At 38.0% G+C, this 19,108-nt stretch overlaps 1 protein-coding gene across 5 annotated transcripts in view; it reads right to left on the bottom strand.

Moving 5' to 3' along the window:
- LOC102829843 (chromosome unknown open reading frame, human C11orf30) overlaps positions 1-19,108 on the bottom strand; it is a 109,494-nt gene that overhangs the window by 6,319 nt on the left and 84,067 nt on the right. For 3 of the 5 annotated variants that reach the window (XM_006865006.1, XM_006865005.1, XM_006865003.1), the window contains 6 exons: positions 10,973-11,137; positions 8,995-9,150; positions 7,913-7,954; positions 5,418-5,569; positions 2,962-3,528; positions 1,281-1,781 (listed from right to left, as the gene is read on the bottom strand). In XM_006865006.1, coding sequence (XP_006865068.1) covers positions 1,281-1,781; positions 2,962-3,528; positions 5,418-5,569; positions 7,913-7,954; positions 8,995-9,150; positions 10,973-11,137 — 1,583 coding nt within the window. The remainder of the gene's footprint in view (positions 1-1,280; positions 1,782-2,961; positions 3,529-5,417; positions 5,570-7,912; positions 7,955-8,994; positions 9,151-10,972; positions 11,138-19,108) is intronic. The other 2 variants (XM_006865007.1, XM_006865004.1) reach the window with 1 other exon arrangement.

The raw sequence follows: 19,108 nt of genomic DNA on the forward strand, positions 1-19,108 counted from the left end.
AAGTTATATGAAGTGTTGAATGTGAAACTGATGATGTGCCCTGTAAACTTTCACTCAATCCACAATAAAAACCTTAAATTAAAAAATAAATAAATAAAATAAAATAAAATGTGCTGCTCTGATACTCTTAAGTCCTGTATCAGATTAGAAGAAAACGACAACGTCAAGACAATAACCTGATACCTTGTAAGGAGAGAGAGAAATATAATGCAACTTCCAGGAGCTAGTCTGGACTCAGTAATTGTCCAGCTTTAATCTATTAGACTCCGGCAGAATGGCAGGTGACTTTTACAGTGAAGACAATGAATTATGTGAGGCATAGAGTGATCTACTATCATTAAGTCATTTTATCATGTCCACTAGGCTGGACTTATCAAGGCAATGTAACCACAATCAAGATTTTTATTAACAATGATTGAAATAAAAAGTCAATTTTTATTATAAATCCTAAATTAGATATTGAATTACTTAGATATATCCCTTTCTATCATGTTTCTCTAGATATTCCAATTTAATTGGAGTTCCAGTATCCTCAGAATCATAAATTTGGATCAAAAAGAATAACTGCATTTTTCCAAAGAAAAGGTCCTTGAAATTAACTTGCAATCCAGTTATATCCCAGGAGTTTTTGAGCAAAAATTAGGGAGCCCTAAGCTTGGACCCAGGAGGCTACTGATCTTCTGACTGGCTTGCAGATTTTATACACCTATGAACTCAAGCTCGGGGGCTGCAACTGTCTCTAAGGTGTGCTCTATATCCATCACTTTTCTATGAGCCTCTTCCAGAAAATAATATCAATTTATATATTTCTTGTTGTTGTTGGTAATGCTGTTAAGTCAGTTCTAACCCATACCGACCCTCTATAGGGTTTCCAAGGAGCAGTTGGTGAGCTTGAACCAGCGACGTTATAGTTCAAACCGATTTTGCAGTCCAGCGCATTAATCCACAGTGCCACACTACGAGTCCTTATATATTTGTGTTGTTGTTGTTGTTGTTGTTAAATGTTGCCAAGTCAGTTCCGACCCATAGCAACCCTGTATAGGATTTCCAAGGAGCGGCTGGTGAGCTTGAACTGCCAATCTTTTGGTTCAAACTGACTTTGCAGTCTAGCACATTAACCCACAGCGCCACACCAAATTTATCATTCTCTCAAAAATAATCTTATATCTTCATACCATCTTGGTTTGGCATGCCTAACTCTTTCTGTGATATCCCCAAACACACCCAAACCCCACAACCTCCAAGATACCCAAGATTTCTCATTTCCTTCCCATTCTTACCTGGATGATTATTTCTGCTGGGCTCTCTTCAGCTTTCTTTTGGCCTATATTCTGAATACGCATGAACTGGCCTGTTGTGGGCACTCCCGGTGTCTCGATTTTCCTTGTCGTTAAGGGAGGACCAACAGCAGACGGACTTGAACAGGACTCTCTACATTTCTGTTGCTGGGAAGTAGAATTTGCCATCCCTGCCACCACCACGTGGGTGGATGGTAACGATCCCGTTTCACCAGTGAGCATACTAGTGGCCAGAACCTTCTTTGGGGGATCCACTACCATATGCTCTACATTTGTATCAATCTGAGCTTCCATCAAAGACATTTTCAAAATGTCTGACACTGCTGTCTTCTCAGAGGCCTGCAGGGGAGATATGCTTGTAACTGGTGATGTCAGCTTAGGCACAGAACTGCCACCAGTTATCTTTGTAACTGTGGGAGGCTGGCGCCCCTCAAAAGTTATCTTTGTAACAGAGGATCCTTGGGTTATAATTGGCTGCTCCACCTGAAAATAAATTGGGGTTGTGTGTGTTACAGCTACATCTCTTTGAGCAAACCTAATCAAACACCTCAGACAATATGGCAAAGGAAACATTCGAGCAGTAAACTAGGAAGACACTTTAAAGCTCAGTGCATATATATAAGGGGACTGCAAGGGAACTATCTGGCTACGTTCAAGGAACCCAGGAAAAGAGGAGGGGTTGGAAATCCTTTGTTCAGCCAGCGAAGGGTCATAGCAGTAAAGGGGGAAAAGTCGCAGCAGCCTTGTTATCCTCTGGATTTTACATCTCCACACGATATACCTTCAAACCATTTCAAATGCTTTTGTACAATCTTTGGCTTTTTAAAATAAAAAAGTAGGAATTTTTAAATCTTTTGTTTCAAAACACATTTATACAAACATATACAAAATCAGTCCCCAAACAAACCCACTGCCATCGAGTTGACTCTGCCTCACAATGGCCCTCTAGCACAGAGTAGAACTGCTCAGAGGGTTTCCACAGCTCGAAGTCTGTTTGAAAGCAGACTGCCTTATCTTTCTCCTGTGCAGAGACTGGTGGGGTGGCTGCTGACCTTACAGCGAGCAGCCCAATGCTTAACCTCCTGTGCCACCAGGGCTCCTTTATACGATACAAATGTGTATTTAGAATAAACACACAAGGATCAATCCAATGCCATTGATTTTCCCTAATGTCATTTTTCTTTCAATTACCCACAGGTTGTTCCTCTGCAATCTAGAAGTAAATTTATTAACTAGATGGTGATGATATCAACTACAGAGGAAGACGTTCAATGAAGCTCCTTAAGAGACTGTGTTTACGTAGCATTATTGTCACAAAAATAAAGGTTTACAGACATGGAAATAAATGTTTTATACCTAAAAAATAAAAATAATTTAGGGATATCAATTCTATGAACTGGTGATCACTGCTGAAGTGATTCATTAAAAACTGGCTGGAAAATCAAGTTCTGAGCACTATGCTTTTGTTTTCTTCCTATTTGAATGTGTGCATTTCTTCCCTAATGACAACCTTCTGAAGGGATTAAGTAATATCAGCGAAATGAGGCTTTGGGATTTCCTCTTGCCAGGAGAAAGCACTGTTATCACGAGCAGCTCGTGACGGTCTCATTTTTGTTCCATGAACAGAGAAGTTTAACTTTGCATGCTATCACTATTCCATTACCTGGCTTGTCGGCTGTTTCTCTGTCGAGGCTGAAATCGGCATTTGGCTCTGGGGGATTTGGGGCTGCACGTAGATTTTTGGTTGATTTGGAGCCTGCTGTAGTTTAGGAAGCTGTTGCGTGGTCTTCACTGCCAGCACCTGTACTACAGTTTGTGGGGGCTGTGCCATTAAGGTAGGAAGCTGCCTGTCTTTGGCCACCATGGGATGCTGTGTGTGCTGTTGTCCATCTGACTTGGGCTGTGCTTGTTCTTGTTGGAGAGGGGTGAGTTTCTGATGCCTGATGGAAAGCTGGGGCATCTGTGGGAGTTTGTGCTGGAGCTGTTCAGCCTGCAGGTGGATGGTCTGCTTCTGTTTAGTCTGGAAGCACTGCAAAGTTTTCACTTGCAATTGAGTCTGTTCCAGCTGGGGCTGGCTAAGTTTCTGCTGTTTAGCTGACTGTGATTGAGTCAGGGCAGATCGGTAAAACAGACCTGTCTGAGGATCTAAAGTGTCCATTTCTTCAACCTCGCCCTCCTCAGTTCCAAGTTCCTCGCTGTGTTTGGTAAAAGCAGTATGACTGCTTAAAGCCTAGGTAAAAAAGGCACAGTAAGAATGAAATAAAAACAAACACCTGCATTGCTACATTTTCCTCAAACTCAAAAAGGCTAGAAGAGTCATTTTAAAACTTTCAAAGGAAAAGCCTCAAAGACTAAGATTCCTAAAGGGGGCTTTCAATTGAGACTCTTGTAATTGCAACTCTCAAACATTAAGTACTGCAAAATCTAGTCTGTTCACTTCTATAGGGCAAGTACTAGAGGGCCCACAACTTGCATATAGAGAAATTAGGTTGCCCTGCAAGAGCAGACAACACAGAAAAAGAACCCAAAGACTCCTTTGACTCAGGAAATGCTCTCTCCAGACGATTCATCAGAGATGTTCACTCATCTAAAGGAAAGATGCAGCAACCAAGGAGGAAGGCATCCAGAGAAAAGCCAGATCAGAGCATTCACTGGGGTTGTGTACATGTCCAGCTCTGTTGGAGGTAAGAGATGTTGTCTGAGGATGTGCCCACTCCGTTCCTCACAGAGGCCATTCCTGCTGGAAGTGGAGATGGTTCATCAGACGTCTTTCACCGAGGTCTGAGTGAACAACCCTCTGGACAGCCCTCCCCACCCCTTTGCTCGATTCCAGGCCCACCTGGTATAGCTTCCCAGGGATGTGGGAGACAGGAGGGAACAGGAGCATCCCCATCAGTGGAAAGAGGTAACTGCCTGGTGTTAGCTATAATAATTGTGTTGGGAAGAGGCGTCAATCTTACGAATGTGGCTGGCTTCTCTAGGTGTCACTTTCAGGACCTGCCAGATGAGGGCCAGACTCTTGGCTGAGACGTGCCACCCAGTGAAACCTGGCCCAGACACAGCAATCCCCATCCTTCCCACTGCTTTGTTATTACACCTCCAGTCCTGAAACCCTCCCGATAGCATAGTTACTTTATGTACACAGGGTTTAATTCAACATTTCTTTTGCCTACAATTAGTATGCGATTTGCGTGCCTACTAAAGATATGTCATTCATAAATCTGATATTCATGCTATCACTAGAATTTATATTTAAAAGGCAGTACATGTTACAATTAGAAAGATCTGGGTTTAAATTCTAGTTTTGCTAGCTGGGGAAAGTTACTTAACTTCTATAAGCCTGGGTTTTCTCATTTGTTAAAAATGGAGGATCACAGTAAGACCTGAACAAGTTAATGTTTATAAAGCTCAAAGCACACTATCAAACACAAAATCAACTTAGAGCAAAGATGATTTTTTGTTTCCCCACATCACCCTTGTTACCAGGTATTTCTGTTTTATATTAGCTCACTCTCCCCTTCCTGTTAAGTCTCTTCTTCCTTAATCCATCATATACTTAAAGAAATTAAACAGACTCCTGGTGTGGCGCTGCAGGATCAGCACTGAACTGTGAACCACAGGGTTGGCAGTTCAAACCCACCAGCTGCTCCCTGGAAACACTATACAGGGTCACTATGAGTTGGAACCAACTCCACAGCACATAACAACAACATTCATAATGTTCCCATGACAATTCATTATAAAAACAAAAATCAAAACAAGCAAACGGAAAACTCAGCAACAACAGCTAGACAAGCCAAATGTTATTCTATGTGAAAATCTTATTCACCTCAGATCATGTATTCTATAACAATAAAATACATAAACAGTGACCAATGCTGATATCACTGAACTAATCTGATTGTCTCATCCCTTTAAAATGCTAAGAGTTCAAGTAGATCCAAGAATACGGTTTCTTCATTGTTTTCAGATGTTAAGACCCTCAATTCATTTCCTGTGCTCATTATTCACATACAAAAGAATTATACACTCTATGATTCAGTTATTTCCCTTCTTAAAATAAATGAAACAGGATATTATCTCAGAAATACAGAAGGTAAGAAGGAGACAGGACACAACCTGCTGCATGATGTGGGTGATTGCTCCAGTGGAGGATGCTGGGATGGACTTCACCACCACGGAAGTCTGTGTTGCAGTCTGGGACTGAGCCACATGCTGGAGCAGGGTCCTCTGGGGTTGAGAGGGCTGTTGGGGCTGGGACCGATGGCTGACTGAAATAGAGAAGGTAATGATATTTCTCCAGAAATCACCACAGCACTTTAACTTAACCAGTAGTCAGTTTAAGCAAATGACTATGAGTTTGTTTCACATAGTGTGGTATTATGAAGCAGAAGACCAGAGTCTGACCATCTATGAGTTGTGTAACTCTAAGACAGTTACTTACCTTCTCATAGACTCTGTTTCCTCATCTGTTAAATGGGAATAGCAGAGCTATGGTAAGTATGAGGTGAGAAATATATACAGAAGCACTGTAAAACTTATCATAAAGGAGGAAAAAATTGCTTCAGGTTACATGCTCCTGTGAGTTGTACGCACTGTCTCCAAGGATTTTTATCACACTAAGGTAACAGAACAATAATTAGCATCTATAATCAAATCCCAGACATATTTAAGGACATTAAGACAATACAAATTCTTTTAGTTCTCAGTCCCAGTTTCAAATGCAATATAAAATTAGAACATTAACTCCTGTGTACAAAGTGGCACTGTCTCACAGCCTAATGGTAATAATGTCAGTGAAGTGGACCAAGAGTCAGACCTGAATTCTGTGGACTCTGCCATCAGCCAGCCAAGTGAATCTGAAGATGTAACTGAATTTTTATTGACTTAAATTTTTGAACTTTTGTTTGATGATTTAAAAAATAAAAATAAAATTTAAATTGCTGTTTTTAACTGGAAGAGGACCAAATGAAGTAATAAGTTAAAAGAAAAAGAAGCTCTTTAAACTGTAAACTACTATACAAATGCAAGGTTAACAAAAGAATAGCAAAATATCAGTGTTCTGTCATCTCACTAAACTTAGCTCATTTAACACAAGGTCTCACAGAGTAATTAAAACTATACATCTACTTAGATGCCAGTCTGTTACATTTTACCAGCCTCAATGTCAACTTTTCAAAGTAGGAACATTTAACACTTATTAATCTACAGAGTTTTAAAATGCCTATCTGTTGCTGTTGCTGTTACGTGCCATCGGCCATCGAGTGGGTTCAAACTCATATCAACCCTGAGGCTGTAAATCTTTATAGGAGTAGAAAACCTCATCTTTCTCTCACTGAACAACAGGTGGGCTCAAAATGCCAACGTTGTGGTTCATAGTCCAGTGTTTATCCTATAAAGCCACTCACCTACAGTTACTGGGAAATCAACCATACCAATCAGAACAAAGCAAATCTGTAAATTAGCCGGGGATTTTGAGAATACTGAAACCCTCTCAATAACCCATGATCCAAATGTTCAGATTCCTTTATACAATTTCAAGTCGTACTGGCTGACTGCTTAGAAAAGGCATAGTGGGACATCCAAGAATAAAATGACCACTAGGAAATCCATGTAAAAATGCCATCATGTATCATAAGGACAGAACTTTCAAACTATCCAGTGAAATATAAGCAACTGTTATTTATTCTTATGATGGACTTAATCTCGATTCACAAATAGAGTGTTTCTACTGCTGCTATACATATGTCAACATGTGATATCAGAGCTTAAAGACAGCATCATCAGAATTATTTGCTAAATTTACTACAGAACCTTACTTTGCCTCACAGTATATTTTATAAGTACATTTTAAACTATATGAGCTGATAAATTTTTAAGGTCAAATGTGCTCAACCAAAAGGAAGTCAAGATTTACATTAAAACAACTACTGAAATCATTTACAATAATGAGGAGCAAAACAATAAATACACTATTCAAAATAAGCAAGCAAATTAATGAATTTTTTTTGATAGAAGCATCATCAGAAATGTACACTTGACAAAATAAAAGTTTCTGATTAAATTACCAGATTAAATGAACAGTTCTACTGCCCATACTAATCTACATAGTTAAAATTTTTGTTAAGATGTGAAACCGATTTAATAGAAGATCAACTAAAACCATTGAAAAATAATCCTCATTCAGGATTCCATAAATCTCTTCATGGTAATTCCCCATAGCTCAGGACAGGTAGAGAAAACCCCTCATGACAGAATGATACAAGGGGCCAGGAGCAGACAGCTGATAGCTGTCTGAAGTCAAAGAAAAAAATGACAGGAGGAGGCCACAGAGTGAACATTTGGAAAATAGCTGATGTGACATAACTGGGCCATATACATCACAAAATAGTCACTAAGTTCCTAAGATAGCTCTTATTTTCCCTCATGTTAAATTGCTCATTTCTGAAAAGAATTCTACTATTCTCTGCAAAAGGAGACCCTCCTTCCCTGTCACTAGGTGGAGCTAACCTTTCCTCTACCAGATCAGAGTAGAGCGCATCCATTTACATGGTTCCCCCCAAACATTGGTCTTTTATCTTCAATTATGCTACAAATGGATGCACACCACTTACCTAGAAGGGGAAAAGCAACCTCTGTGCCCTCATCAGTGCATTCTGAAAAGGATAAGTAAGGGAAGAAATCATAGGTCTTTTCATCTATTTACCATGAAAATCTACTCTACCCCAGAGTTAACACTGGTTTTCCCATCATACCGGTCTTTGCTTTAACAAGCTTTCTGCTAAGTATCTTTAAAGAAAGCTCCACAATCTTTTTTTTTTTTTTTCTCCAAACTGGATTTCTCCTTTGGGTAGTTTTAACCCATTAGTCTTAACATGTCTTGAAGTAATAGCAAATAATTCCTTTTCCTCTTTGGCATTTGTATCCTTCAAACATTTTTAACTTTATGTTCTCTTTTAATCACTCCTTAAGAAAACTTAACAGGAGTTCTTGACATATGGCCTCATAAATCATCTATCCTAACCCCTTAATAATTCACATTACTATTCTCTGAACTGTTTCAAATCTCAAGGTAATGAAGTGTCCAAAACAGAAAGCAGTACTCCAGGTGTGGTCTCACCAGAATATGAGAGAAAGAATCTATTATCTTTCCTGTTCCGGCTCTCCATCTATGCCATCAAAATAACTCATTGGCATTTTTTGCAGCCAGACCACATTTTAAACAAATATGTACTTCACTTTCTACCAGAACTCCTAAGTATGTACAGGTTTCCCACATTTTAATTCACACTAAAAAGAAAGGTTGAATATTGTACCTTATTTCTCCCTTGACCCACCTGTCCCAAAATTTAAAAATCCAGATTGATGAAAACTACTGATTCTTATATAAAAGGTATATCCTCTCTTTACGACTGTTGCCCTATAGCCACAGCATTTATTTATGGCCAACTTGTAGTTTTATGTTATTTGCAAACTTTATTACATACTATTGATATTTTTCTAGTCATTAAAGACAGGGTCAACTCCCAGGACTGCATGAACTTGCTCTGAGAGCAAAATGGAAATGTAAAGAAGAGAACAACAACAACAAAAATATATATATATAGTTTTCCTTATTCTCCCCCAAACAACCATCCCATGAAATCCAGTAAGGTAGCTCTCCTACCTTAATGCTACTTCTTAATAGGACACCTACCAGTAGTGATGTATTCAGCAACTAGTTCTGACTCTACCACAGCAATTGATGGACTCTCAGGAGAATGTCTCTTTTCCTGGGTCATCTGAATAGGCACTGCCATTTGACTCAAGTCAATAGTGGGTTGTCTTGGTTTAGATTCCAATTTTTCCTTTACTGCGTAAAAAAGGCAGGGGAAAAGTTAATTTTGATTATAAACAGGTACCCAAACCAGAATTGTCCGTGGGAATCCTGAACCAATCCTCTGGGGTGCCACACTGGCAGTGATTAAGGAGGCAGCGAGTTGAAAAGAGAAAAGCACAACTGCTATGTGTGTGGCTGGAGAGTGCACAGTGGCCTTGCAAGAAGGGGCTGTGAATCAAGCCAAAGCAAAAATATTCGAGATGAATATACAAAACAAGCTAAAACCCCCCTACTATCACCAGGTCAAACAAGTAGGTTTCTATTTCCCTGGTATTGACTCTCCTTAGGACAATTCCTTTACCCTTCTTCCAGGTAGCCCCTGGTGTTCATGAGTTCACCAACCTAGAAACAAAGGGTGGGTAAGCAGTGCACAGGATGATGTGCTCAAGGGTGCACCTACCCAGAAGAGCAAACACAGTGACCAGTTTAATTTGATCTATTGAAAATTCAAGAAAATCACCCCCAAAAAGTGTTACAGTGTATTCAATGACTTTCAAAGAATAAAAAATTTTATGTTATGAAAAAACAAATACTGACTCTCTGTTCCTGCCAAAATGTCTGATGGAGAGGTCTGAAATCAATAGTTTCAGTGGACAGATTTACTTTCTATCCTATTTTTACTTTTAATTTTATTATTACTATTATTATTATTATTTACTAATTGTTATTATTTTCACAAAATCTTGCCGTTTAGTTCCCACCCTCTAACTTTTAAAGTTGTACTAAGAGGACACGAATATAAGGCATTAATAAAAATGGCTGGGTGGTCAAAGAAAAGATGCTGATGAAAGGAACCTGAGGTCAAAAATAATACCAACAAAAGTATTAACCGAAGACTAAAATTAAATGCTAATATTCTTTGAGCAGTGTAGAGTAGATGTTACAATAAACAATCACCAGTAAGTAATGAAGTCCACTAAATGATAATTCAAATGATTCCCACCAAGTATACAATGTAATTAAGTCAAAACAATCATTTAAACAAAGAAAGCAAAACAAAGCCAGAGGAATATAAAATCACCCCACAAGAAGAAAAGGCATTGCTAGGAATCAAAAGACATGGAGTCTCAGTCTGCTACTAACCAAATGGGTAACCTCTCCAGATCTCCATTGACTTTTCCATAAAATGAAGGGGCAGAATGAGATAATTGCTAAGGTCCCTTAAAAACTCTGACAATCTCTGATCTATTCTAACAGAAGAGTCGCTATAACTAACACTAAATATCTTTGATAAGCTCTAGGACAAACCTGTCACTAGAAATATTGATAGGATCTTGTTATATGAGGACAACTCTGCATGGATGCTCACTCACACTAAGAAATAAATCTCAGATACAATTAGAACGTTAGCAAGAGGTCATTAACAATGTTGTATGACCAAAAACTCCTTCACCAATATGAAGATGAATGACGGGAATCCCTTTACTCTGCCTCCTGCTAGTCTTAATTAGAACTGGCAACTATACCGCATCTGTCCTAAAGCTTAGAAGTAATGGACCTCCTTCTTTCAGGAGGTAAGAGGAAACAGAGTTGACCATTTTAAGCACGAGACAGTGAGGAAGGGGAGCTGCCATTTTTTGCTCTTTTGTAACTGACTGTACTCTATCTGTCGTTCAGTACTCCTGTGTACATCGTAATGAACTGACAAGTAAACAGACTTTACCAATGATTGCAGACAAGTCCAGAGGGGGGAAATGTGCTCAAATAACAAAGAAAATACAATTGCTGTCAGATTTTAGCACAACCCATCTCTAGAGAAAACATGCTTCATTCAATTGAGCATGTGAATTCATACCTGTTGTCTGTTGGAGTTCTAACAGAGCTTTGATTGTTGAAGTAGCTGATTGTGATTCACTGGATACATCCTGATAAATTATGGTGGGGCTAGTCTCCATTGCAATCTCATGTTCTGACCAATCCTGACGCCGGGAAGCAATTACATGAACTACAGGCTGGGAATCTGTTTTATATTAGTTAAAAAAAAACAAACCCTATAAACAAAGTTTCTCTTTAAAATAAAACAAAACAAAACAAAATAAAAAACAATTTGTTTTTGTTTTATCTTTGTATTTCTTGTAAACTTCATGCTTTATCTCTCCAACAAGGTTGTAAGCTCCAGAGGGTATAAAGGTCATTCACTTCTGTATTTACTTATTCATTCTGCATCAACTAGGCACCTATTTGCTAGAATCTACATTTGGTATTGAGGACATAAAGGAGCTGACAGAATTATTCAAAGATGTTCAAGAAGCACACAGCCCGGCTGAGGAGAGAGACGTGTAAAAAGACAGATCACAGTTCAAGGTGATAACCGCTTCAATACACAGGTGTGCATTTGTGCAGCGGGGTGCAGGTCTGTTGTGTGTCGTAAGAACAAAATGCTGTAAGCGACTTATTGACCCCAAAGTGCCTGAAAAGGGTTCTGTGTTACAAAATGAACATTCAGTCAACACCTGTGGGATGACTGAATTAATGAAAAAAGGAACTCCTGTCCACCAGTAAAGGAACAGACAACCTAGAAGCAGCATGATGTAACACGACAAGTGTAACATCTGGAGTTGACAGTCATGGGTGACAGCCCCAGCTCTAACAATATTAGTAAGCAAATGCTTTGGGTCTTAATGTCATCATTTCCAAAGAAATAATAAAACTATCTAATAAGATTTCTGAGGACAAAATGAAATGATATCTGTAAAAGAACTTTATAAACTAAGAATATTGTTACTGTTATGATTACAGCCTGAAATTCTCTCTCAATTCTATAACTGTGTTCATTTCAAAATAAATATATCCTTAATTCAAGGTTTATTATACTAATGGCATACAGGTATGTATATAAATACTAAATGTGCATCAATTCAAGCAACAAATTATCTGAGTTCTCTATAAAGTAAGGAGGCTGGGCTACACTCTATCACTAAATTCCTAAACTCCTTTGTTCAAGATACCATATAGAACATTGTGGAAGATATAAAGGCACTATCCCTGCTCACAAGCTGAGATTACAATGAGAAAAACATATTCAAATAAAAACAGCCTTCTTGAAGAAAACAAAATCAACATACAATAGATCTAGAATTTCTAACTATTTTCCAAAAATACTGGGTAGAATATATTCCATCCCAAGGCTGTTAAATTTCCAAAAACAAACAAACAAAACAAAATGCAGAAGACTGAAGCACACTATCTTGAATATTTAATGCCATGTGAAATATATCATAGTTTTTCTTTACTCATTCTAAGTAAATATACAGAATTTAAACTTAAGAGAACTGATAACATTAGGGATAACTCCTTCTATATAACCTAAGTTCTCATACTTAGGAAATTTTCATGATTCTATAAATAAGTATTTCTTGGTTAGGTGAGAGGCTCTATAGGCAAAGAATGACTTTGCAACTCAACTCTTAGAGACATACTGAAAATCCAGAAGAAAGCAGAGATTACATTCATAGTGAGATAAGGTAGAAGGAGCTCTGGTAGCATAGTGGTTAGGAGTCGAGCTGCTAATTTCAAGGTCAGCAGTTCGAAACTACCAGCTTTTCCATGGGAGAAAGATGAGATTCTGTTCCCATTAAGACTTACAGCCTCAGAAACACTATACAGGGTTGCTATGAGTCAGAACTGACTCCACAGCACACAACCACCAAGGTAGAAAGGGAATGGAAAAGGAAGACAAACTTTTGCTAGGGAGCACCTATCAGAGACCACCAATTGCTCACTCTCTTTCTGCCCATACTCATAGACCAGCTGATCATCACAAAGTATCACTTCAGCAACACCCAAAACTGTGACACAATGAGAGCACAACCTCAGATGTGAAAACCATTCCTTAGTGATTCTCCAACCTACTTTTGGCTTATGCTTATACCTAGTTAAACCTACTGCATATCAGGTCTGATACTGGGACCAAGGTAGTCAAACATCAGGAGACTGATCTCAACAGACCCATCTGATTATACAGTGTGTATCCATTCTGACTTCCCTACCTCTCTTGAGGATGATGACTTGCTGACTCTCAGATACCTTTTCCCACAAGTCATTCAACAAATATTACTGAACACCTACATGTTAAATGGGGTCCTGGTGTGGCACTGTAGGATAAACACTGGACTTGCTAACCACAAAGTTGGAGATTCAAACCCACCAGGTGCTCCTCAGAAACCTTATACAGGGACGCTATGATTCAGAACCGATTCAGTGACACTTAACAACAACAATGCATGTTAAGTTCTAGATATTTAAACTTTAGTAGTTATATCCAAAAGCATCTCTCTATATGGAAGACGGTGTCCTATGTCTTTACTCTAAAAAGGTTTGTATCACACACACTTAACATAGACTCTAAGATCTCTCAGCTAAAAGGAAACTTAAAGTTTAGTTAGTTTTAGATCAAGTCTATGTTAAAATCTTCCTAACAACATCCCCAACAGTCAGGGAGCATGAGAGAATGCACTACTTTCAAAGACAGTTTCTTTCTATCTCTGCAGTTCTGATCATTAGAAAAGTCTTCCTGTGACTTCTCCCCAATGGTTCTAGTTTCCATCCATGTGTCCAGAAAGACTAATTCTTTTCCCTCTTCCATGCAACAATCCTCAAGATAACTGATGACAGCACCCATGTCCTCCCCATCTAACCCCCCCAACCCCTCCAACCCCCATCTTTTCTCTTCTCCAAGATAAATGTCTTGTTTTCACAACCATTTGTCATACAAAATGATTCTCAGATGCCTTATTCATCTAAACCATCTCTTTTAAACGTAACCCAAGATATCTACATCCCTTCCATGATATAATATGTACCTGTTCTCTGAAATACTGTCATAAAGCCCAGGTCTCCCCAGTATTTAATTGCCAAGACAGCATAGCTCAAATGTTCCTCAAGATGTTTGCAAAAGAAGGATTTCTTAGGCAAAGAAGTTAAGAAACATTTTACATTATATACTTCAATCTTCATCTATCACAATATATATTAGTATATAACAATTCTGAAAAGTCCTGCAAAAGTATGTTTTCTTTAACTCCAATTTATTCCTCATCCTCACTCTGACCTATTAAGAATGTAACTTCAGAAACATCATCTTAGAAACTGAGTTGTAGCCTACCCAAAGTAATGTTCTTATAGGATGCATTTTGCATCATAGCTTGTTCTATTTTAAATCCTTTCTCTTTGTTTTGTCTCCTTTTGTTCTCTCTATGTCACTTAAGACATCTTATGTTTGGTTTAAACCTGAAAACTTTTGGAAATAAGGCAGAATATAAAGGTATACAAATATAGCTCAAATCTCAAGAACACTGAAGTACAAAGAACAAAGTGATCTGACACCAGAGGCATCTAGAATCCGATGAGGCTGGCCAAGGAACTGTGGTAGTCATATGACTGAGTCTTCAGTAAGTGATCTAGGTCTTGAATACTAGGCTTGGTCGCCCAGCTATCTATCAATACCTAAGCACGAGTCCAGCACATACAAAATGATGGGGAAACTCCAGAAAGGAAATATTTGGACTCAAAACAAAAAATAAGAACTTACAATGGTGATGCTTATATACGCTACACCACAGTTATGGTCACCAACTCAGTGCTAGCTAACCTCTTTGCTAAATGTTGAATATATAAAAATGGATATAATTCTAGCTTCTGAGAAGCTAGTAACCTCGTGAAGAGGAAAACAACTATTATTAACAAAGTACAATGTTAAAACAAAGTCAATGTTAAAACAGCTGATAGTACACAGCAATACTGGGAGCATAATGTGTAAGGGTGAATTAACCCTCCCAAGAAAATCAAGAAAAGCCTCACAAGAGAGTGATGATGAAGGCTTCTATCCTAGCCTGTGAGGAGACAGTTCAGGAATAAGACATTGGGCCCAAACTGCTTATCCATGGAGGTGAGGATAATAGGAAGAAGATTAGAAGTCATTTTAAAGGAATTACATCAAATGGAATCAAGGAATTTACTTGACATAAACACACTTTTATATTCCAGGTCTTGCAAAAAGGAAGTTAACAGAAAAAGGATCTAAATCAAGAGAAGGCTGATTCTTCCTTAAAGAAGAATGACAACTATTATATGTAGAAAAAATAACAGACTTCAGAAAATCATCAGTGGATGCTAAAACTTGTGGATAAATGCTTGATGAGGAAGAAGATGATATTTGCATAGTCTTTAAGCATCTCCTCACAAATTACTACTGATCTCAAAAAGAAATAATGGTAACTTCACAGGGGAGAGAAGCCCTGGTGGCTCACTGGTTATAGTGCTAGGCTGGTCACCAAAAGGCAGGCAGTTTGAACCCACTAGTTGCTCCACAGGAGAAAGATGAGACAGTCTGCTTCCATAAAGATTTACAGCCTTGAAAGCTCTGTGTGGCAGTTCTACTCTGTCTTACAGGGTCACTATGAATCACAGTAAACTCAATAGCAGTGAGTGTGGGGGTTTGTTGTTGTTTCACAATGGGGAAATACCATCTTAACCCCGATGATAAAAGTTAGTATCATCAACATTTGGACGGACTGACATGTGTCTCCTGATAGGATAAAACTGAGAAGGCTACATCACACCCATGAATTCCTGCTACATGTAATCAAAAGGAAATATCAAACAAAATCATACTGAAGGAATAGTTTGCGTAGTAAGTGATCTTATATTATTAAATAATGTCAAGGTCAAGAACCACAAAGAAAGGCTGAGGGTCTAGTCTACATTAAAGGAGAATAGTCATGACAGTTAAGTGCAGCTAAATGTTCTTGAATTCGATCATGAACAGGGGGTGGGGAGAGCTATGAAGAACACTGCTGGACAGTTCATAACTGAATATACATTAGAGATCAGATAATAATAGTACTGTAACAAAGTTCAATTTCCTGACTGTGCTAACTCTACCTTGGTTATGAAAATAAATTTTTTTTAAAGACAAACCTATTGCCAAGTTGACTGTGATTCATGGCAACCCCATGTGCTACAGAGTAGACCTGCTCTGTAGTTCTTGGCTGTAATCTTTACAGAGGAGTTTTCTTGGCTGTAATCTTTAATGCGCCATTATGTGTTAATGCGCCAGACTGCACAATCGGTTTGAACTGCAAGGTCGGCAGTTCAAACTCACCAGCCGCTCTTCAGAAACCTTATACAGGCTCGCTATAGGTTGGAATCAACTCAACAGCACTTAACAAGAACAACAAGAACCTTTATAGACGCAGATCATTAGGCCTTTTTTCCATGGTGCTGCTGAGTGAGTCTGAACTACAGACCTTTAGAGTAGTTGTTGTTGTTGTTGTTAAGTACTGTGGAGTCAGTTCTGTAAATTGCTTGTGCCACCTAGGGCCTTAGGACGTACAGACCTACAAATTCAAGTATTTTTGGGTAAAGAAATATGCTTACAACTTGCTCTCAAAAGAAAATTCTAAATTATACACACATAGAGAAAGAGGCAGACAGAGAACCAATGACAAAGCAAACAGAGAGTAGTATGTACAAGTCACAATCTGGGTAGCGAGTCTACACAGGAATTTTTTGTACTATTTTACTACCAGTGGGGGCTGAAAAATGACTAAGGAATGTTAAGGGAAAACAGACGGTTCTGTAGCATCTATATCCACAGTAGGTAGGGCCCTTATGTATCAACATGATTTTAGACCGACCAAACCTTTAGTCTCTATCTTTTTCTTTTTTTTTAATATCTTATTGTATTTTAGATACAAGTTTACATAGCATATTAGTTTTCCAATCAATAATACATAAACTGTTCGATAACATTGGTTGCTGTCTCTCCCTTTCTCTTTAAATCAAAGTATATTGCTTTAGAATATAGAATCTGAAGGTATTTTTGCTTGTCAAGCAGAACTTAATTCTATTTTGTGCCTTTGTTTAAGTTGTCAGATGCTAATTTTTCTTGAGTACCTCATGCACCTCTGACAGCTGAACTGCCAGAGTTAGAAGTGATGCCTGGCTGCCATCAGACATAGCTGTGCGAGAAGATTTCTCTGTTCCCTGTGCACTACAAAAAGTCACCATGTGGGGGGTGGAACTTTGGAAACTCATCATGGTCTCACCAATCACTTCCCTCACCTAGGTGATCTACATTTGTCTTGTTTTTAATAAATAGTCTATAATATTTACATATTTGAAGATGAGGTCTCTTTTCTCCCCTATAACAATATATAATCCCAGTCCTCTGCCTTTGTGAGAAGGTACCAAGGATAAACTCAGATTATAAAAACTGGCTTTATGGTCAACAGTGGCTCTAGTGCATAAGCACTGGATTGAGAACCCCAAGGTCGGTGGTTTGAGCCCACCAGCTGGGAAAAAGATGAAGCTTTCTGTTTCTGCAAAGATTTAAAGCCTTGGAGAACTTTCTAAGGATTGCTCTGAGTCGGAACTGAGTGAATGGCACTTAACAACAACACAATATATTAGATATGTCTATATGAATTGTGAAGATTCTCAGTATTACAGAATATTTTTAAAAAGAAACAATACACACAATGAAAGACAGAGAATAGGTAAAAAGAGATAAAATCATAAATGACAAAAGAGCAGAAAATCTTACACATAATCACTTCTAAAAATGGTTAAGCTTTTGTCCCATGAAAACTGATAGCTCACTCACTAATGAAAATGGCATGTTTGGGAAATACTAACTGGCCTATAGTATTCCTCTAAGGAAAAGACTAGCAATTTCAAAAGATAATCTGAGATTATGTATAGGTAGGTAGGATAGGGAAATATAGAGATCTCTACTGTTCCTGTCCCACTTTAATACCAACTCAAAAGCTAAGTATTTTGCCCGACTTCTATGAAACACATTTTTCAAAGGACCAAAAAGAAAAAAAAAAAAGGCTAGAATTATTCAAGGAGCTAGAAACAAAAATAAAAGAGGATCAATATGTTAGTTGATATGAATTAAAAATGGATTCTGTAAATATCAAATTGGTAAGCTTAAAAGAAATAACTAGCATGTAAATGATTCACAACCAATATAAAATGATAGTGAATTTTAACAAACTGATTCAGAATATATTACTATCACTGATAATATGCTGAAGAATCTAACTACTTTCTGAAATGAGTACTATATTGCTTGCAAAAAAAATCTACATTTATAGTTATTTTTAATTCATGAGCTTTCAAGTACCATTTCAAATGCTACCTCCTACATGAAGCTCTTTCTCATCACCACCTCACTAGAGTGCAAACTCTAAGCCTTTGTCATTTTTTGTTGTTGTTAAGAAGACAATTCTACACAATACTCTGTACACTTTTATTTCATTTTCTAGACAGTATACTCCTAGAAGTTAAGAACTATACTTTATTCAACTTCCATAGGGTCTAGCAAAATGTGCATAGTTATCAAATTGAATTAATAAATAATCAGTAATCTGATCCATGTAAAACCAATCTGGAAAGATTTCAGATTTAGAAGTTAAATAATAGTGTTTGTACAATATGAAGTCTGCACTAGAAACAAGAAGGCTAAGAAAGCACTCCAGAGAAGATAATGAAGAGGCAGGGAAAGGGAATGTAATGAGTGAGAAATGAGAAAGGAAAGATAAATGGCTTTGCTTAGAAGTATCAGAACACATAAGCACAGGTATATAGAGACCACCTGATATAAGGGAAGTTAAGTGGCAGACAAGAGCACTAGATTTGTAGAAGATCTCAAAGCCTATGATCATGAGTTTATTTCAAGAGACGTCCCAGAAGAATAACTTGATTAAAACAGAACTGAGGGATGGATAGACCCTAAAAGACAATCACCAAGACATATAATAATCAAGCTCTCCAAAATCAAAGATAAAGACAGCCATCTTGAAAGCAGCTAGGAAAAAGAGAAATATAACATACAAAGGCAAGCAAATCAGATTAAGCTTAGATTTCTCAACAGAAACCATGCAGGCAAGAAGGCAATGGGGAGAGATATATAAAACCCTGAAAG

The sequence above is a fragment of the Chrysochloris asiatica genome, unplaced genomic scaffold (assembly GCF_000296735.1).
Source record: "Chrysochloris asiatica unplaced genomic scaffold, ChrAsi1.0 scaffold00074, whole genome shotgun sequence".
Lineage (NCBI taxonomy): Eukaryota > Metazoa > Chordata > Mammalia > Afrosoricida > Chrysochloridae > Chrysochloris > Chrysochloris asiatica.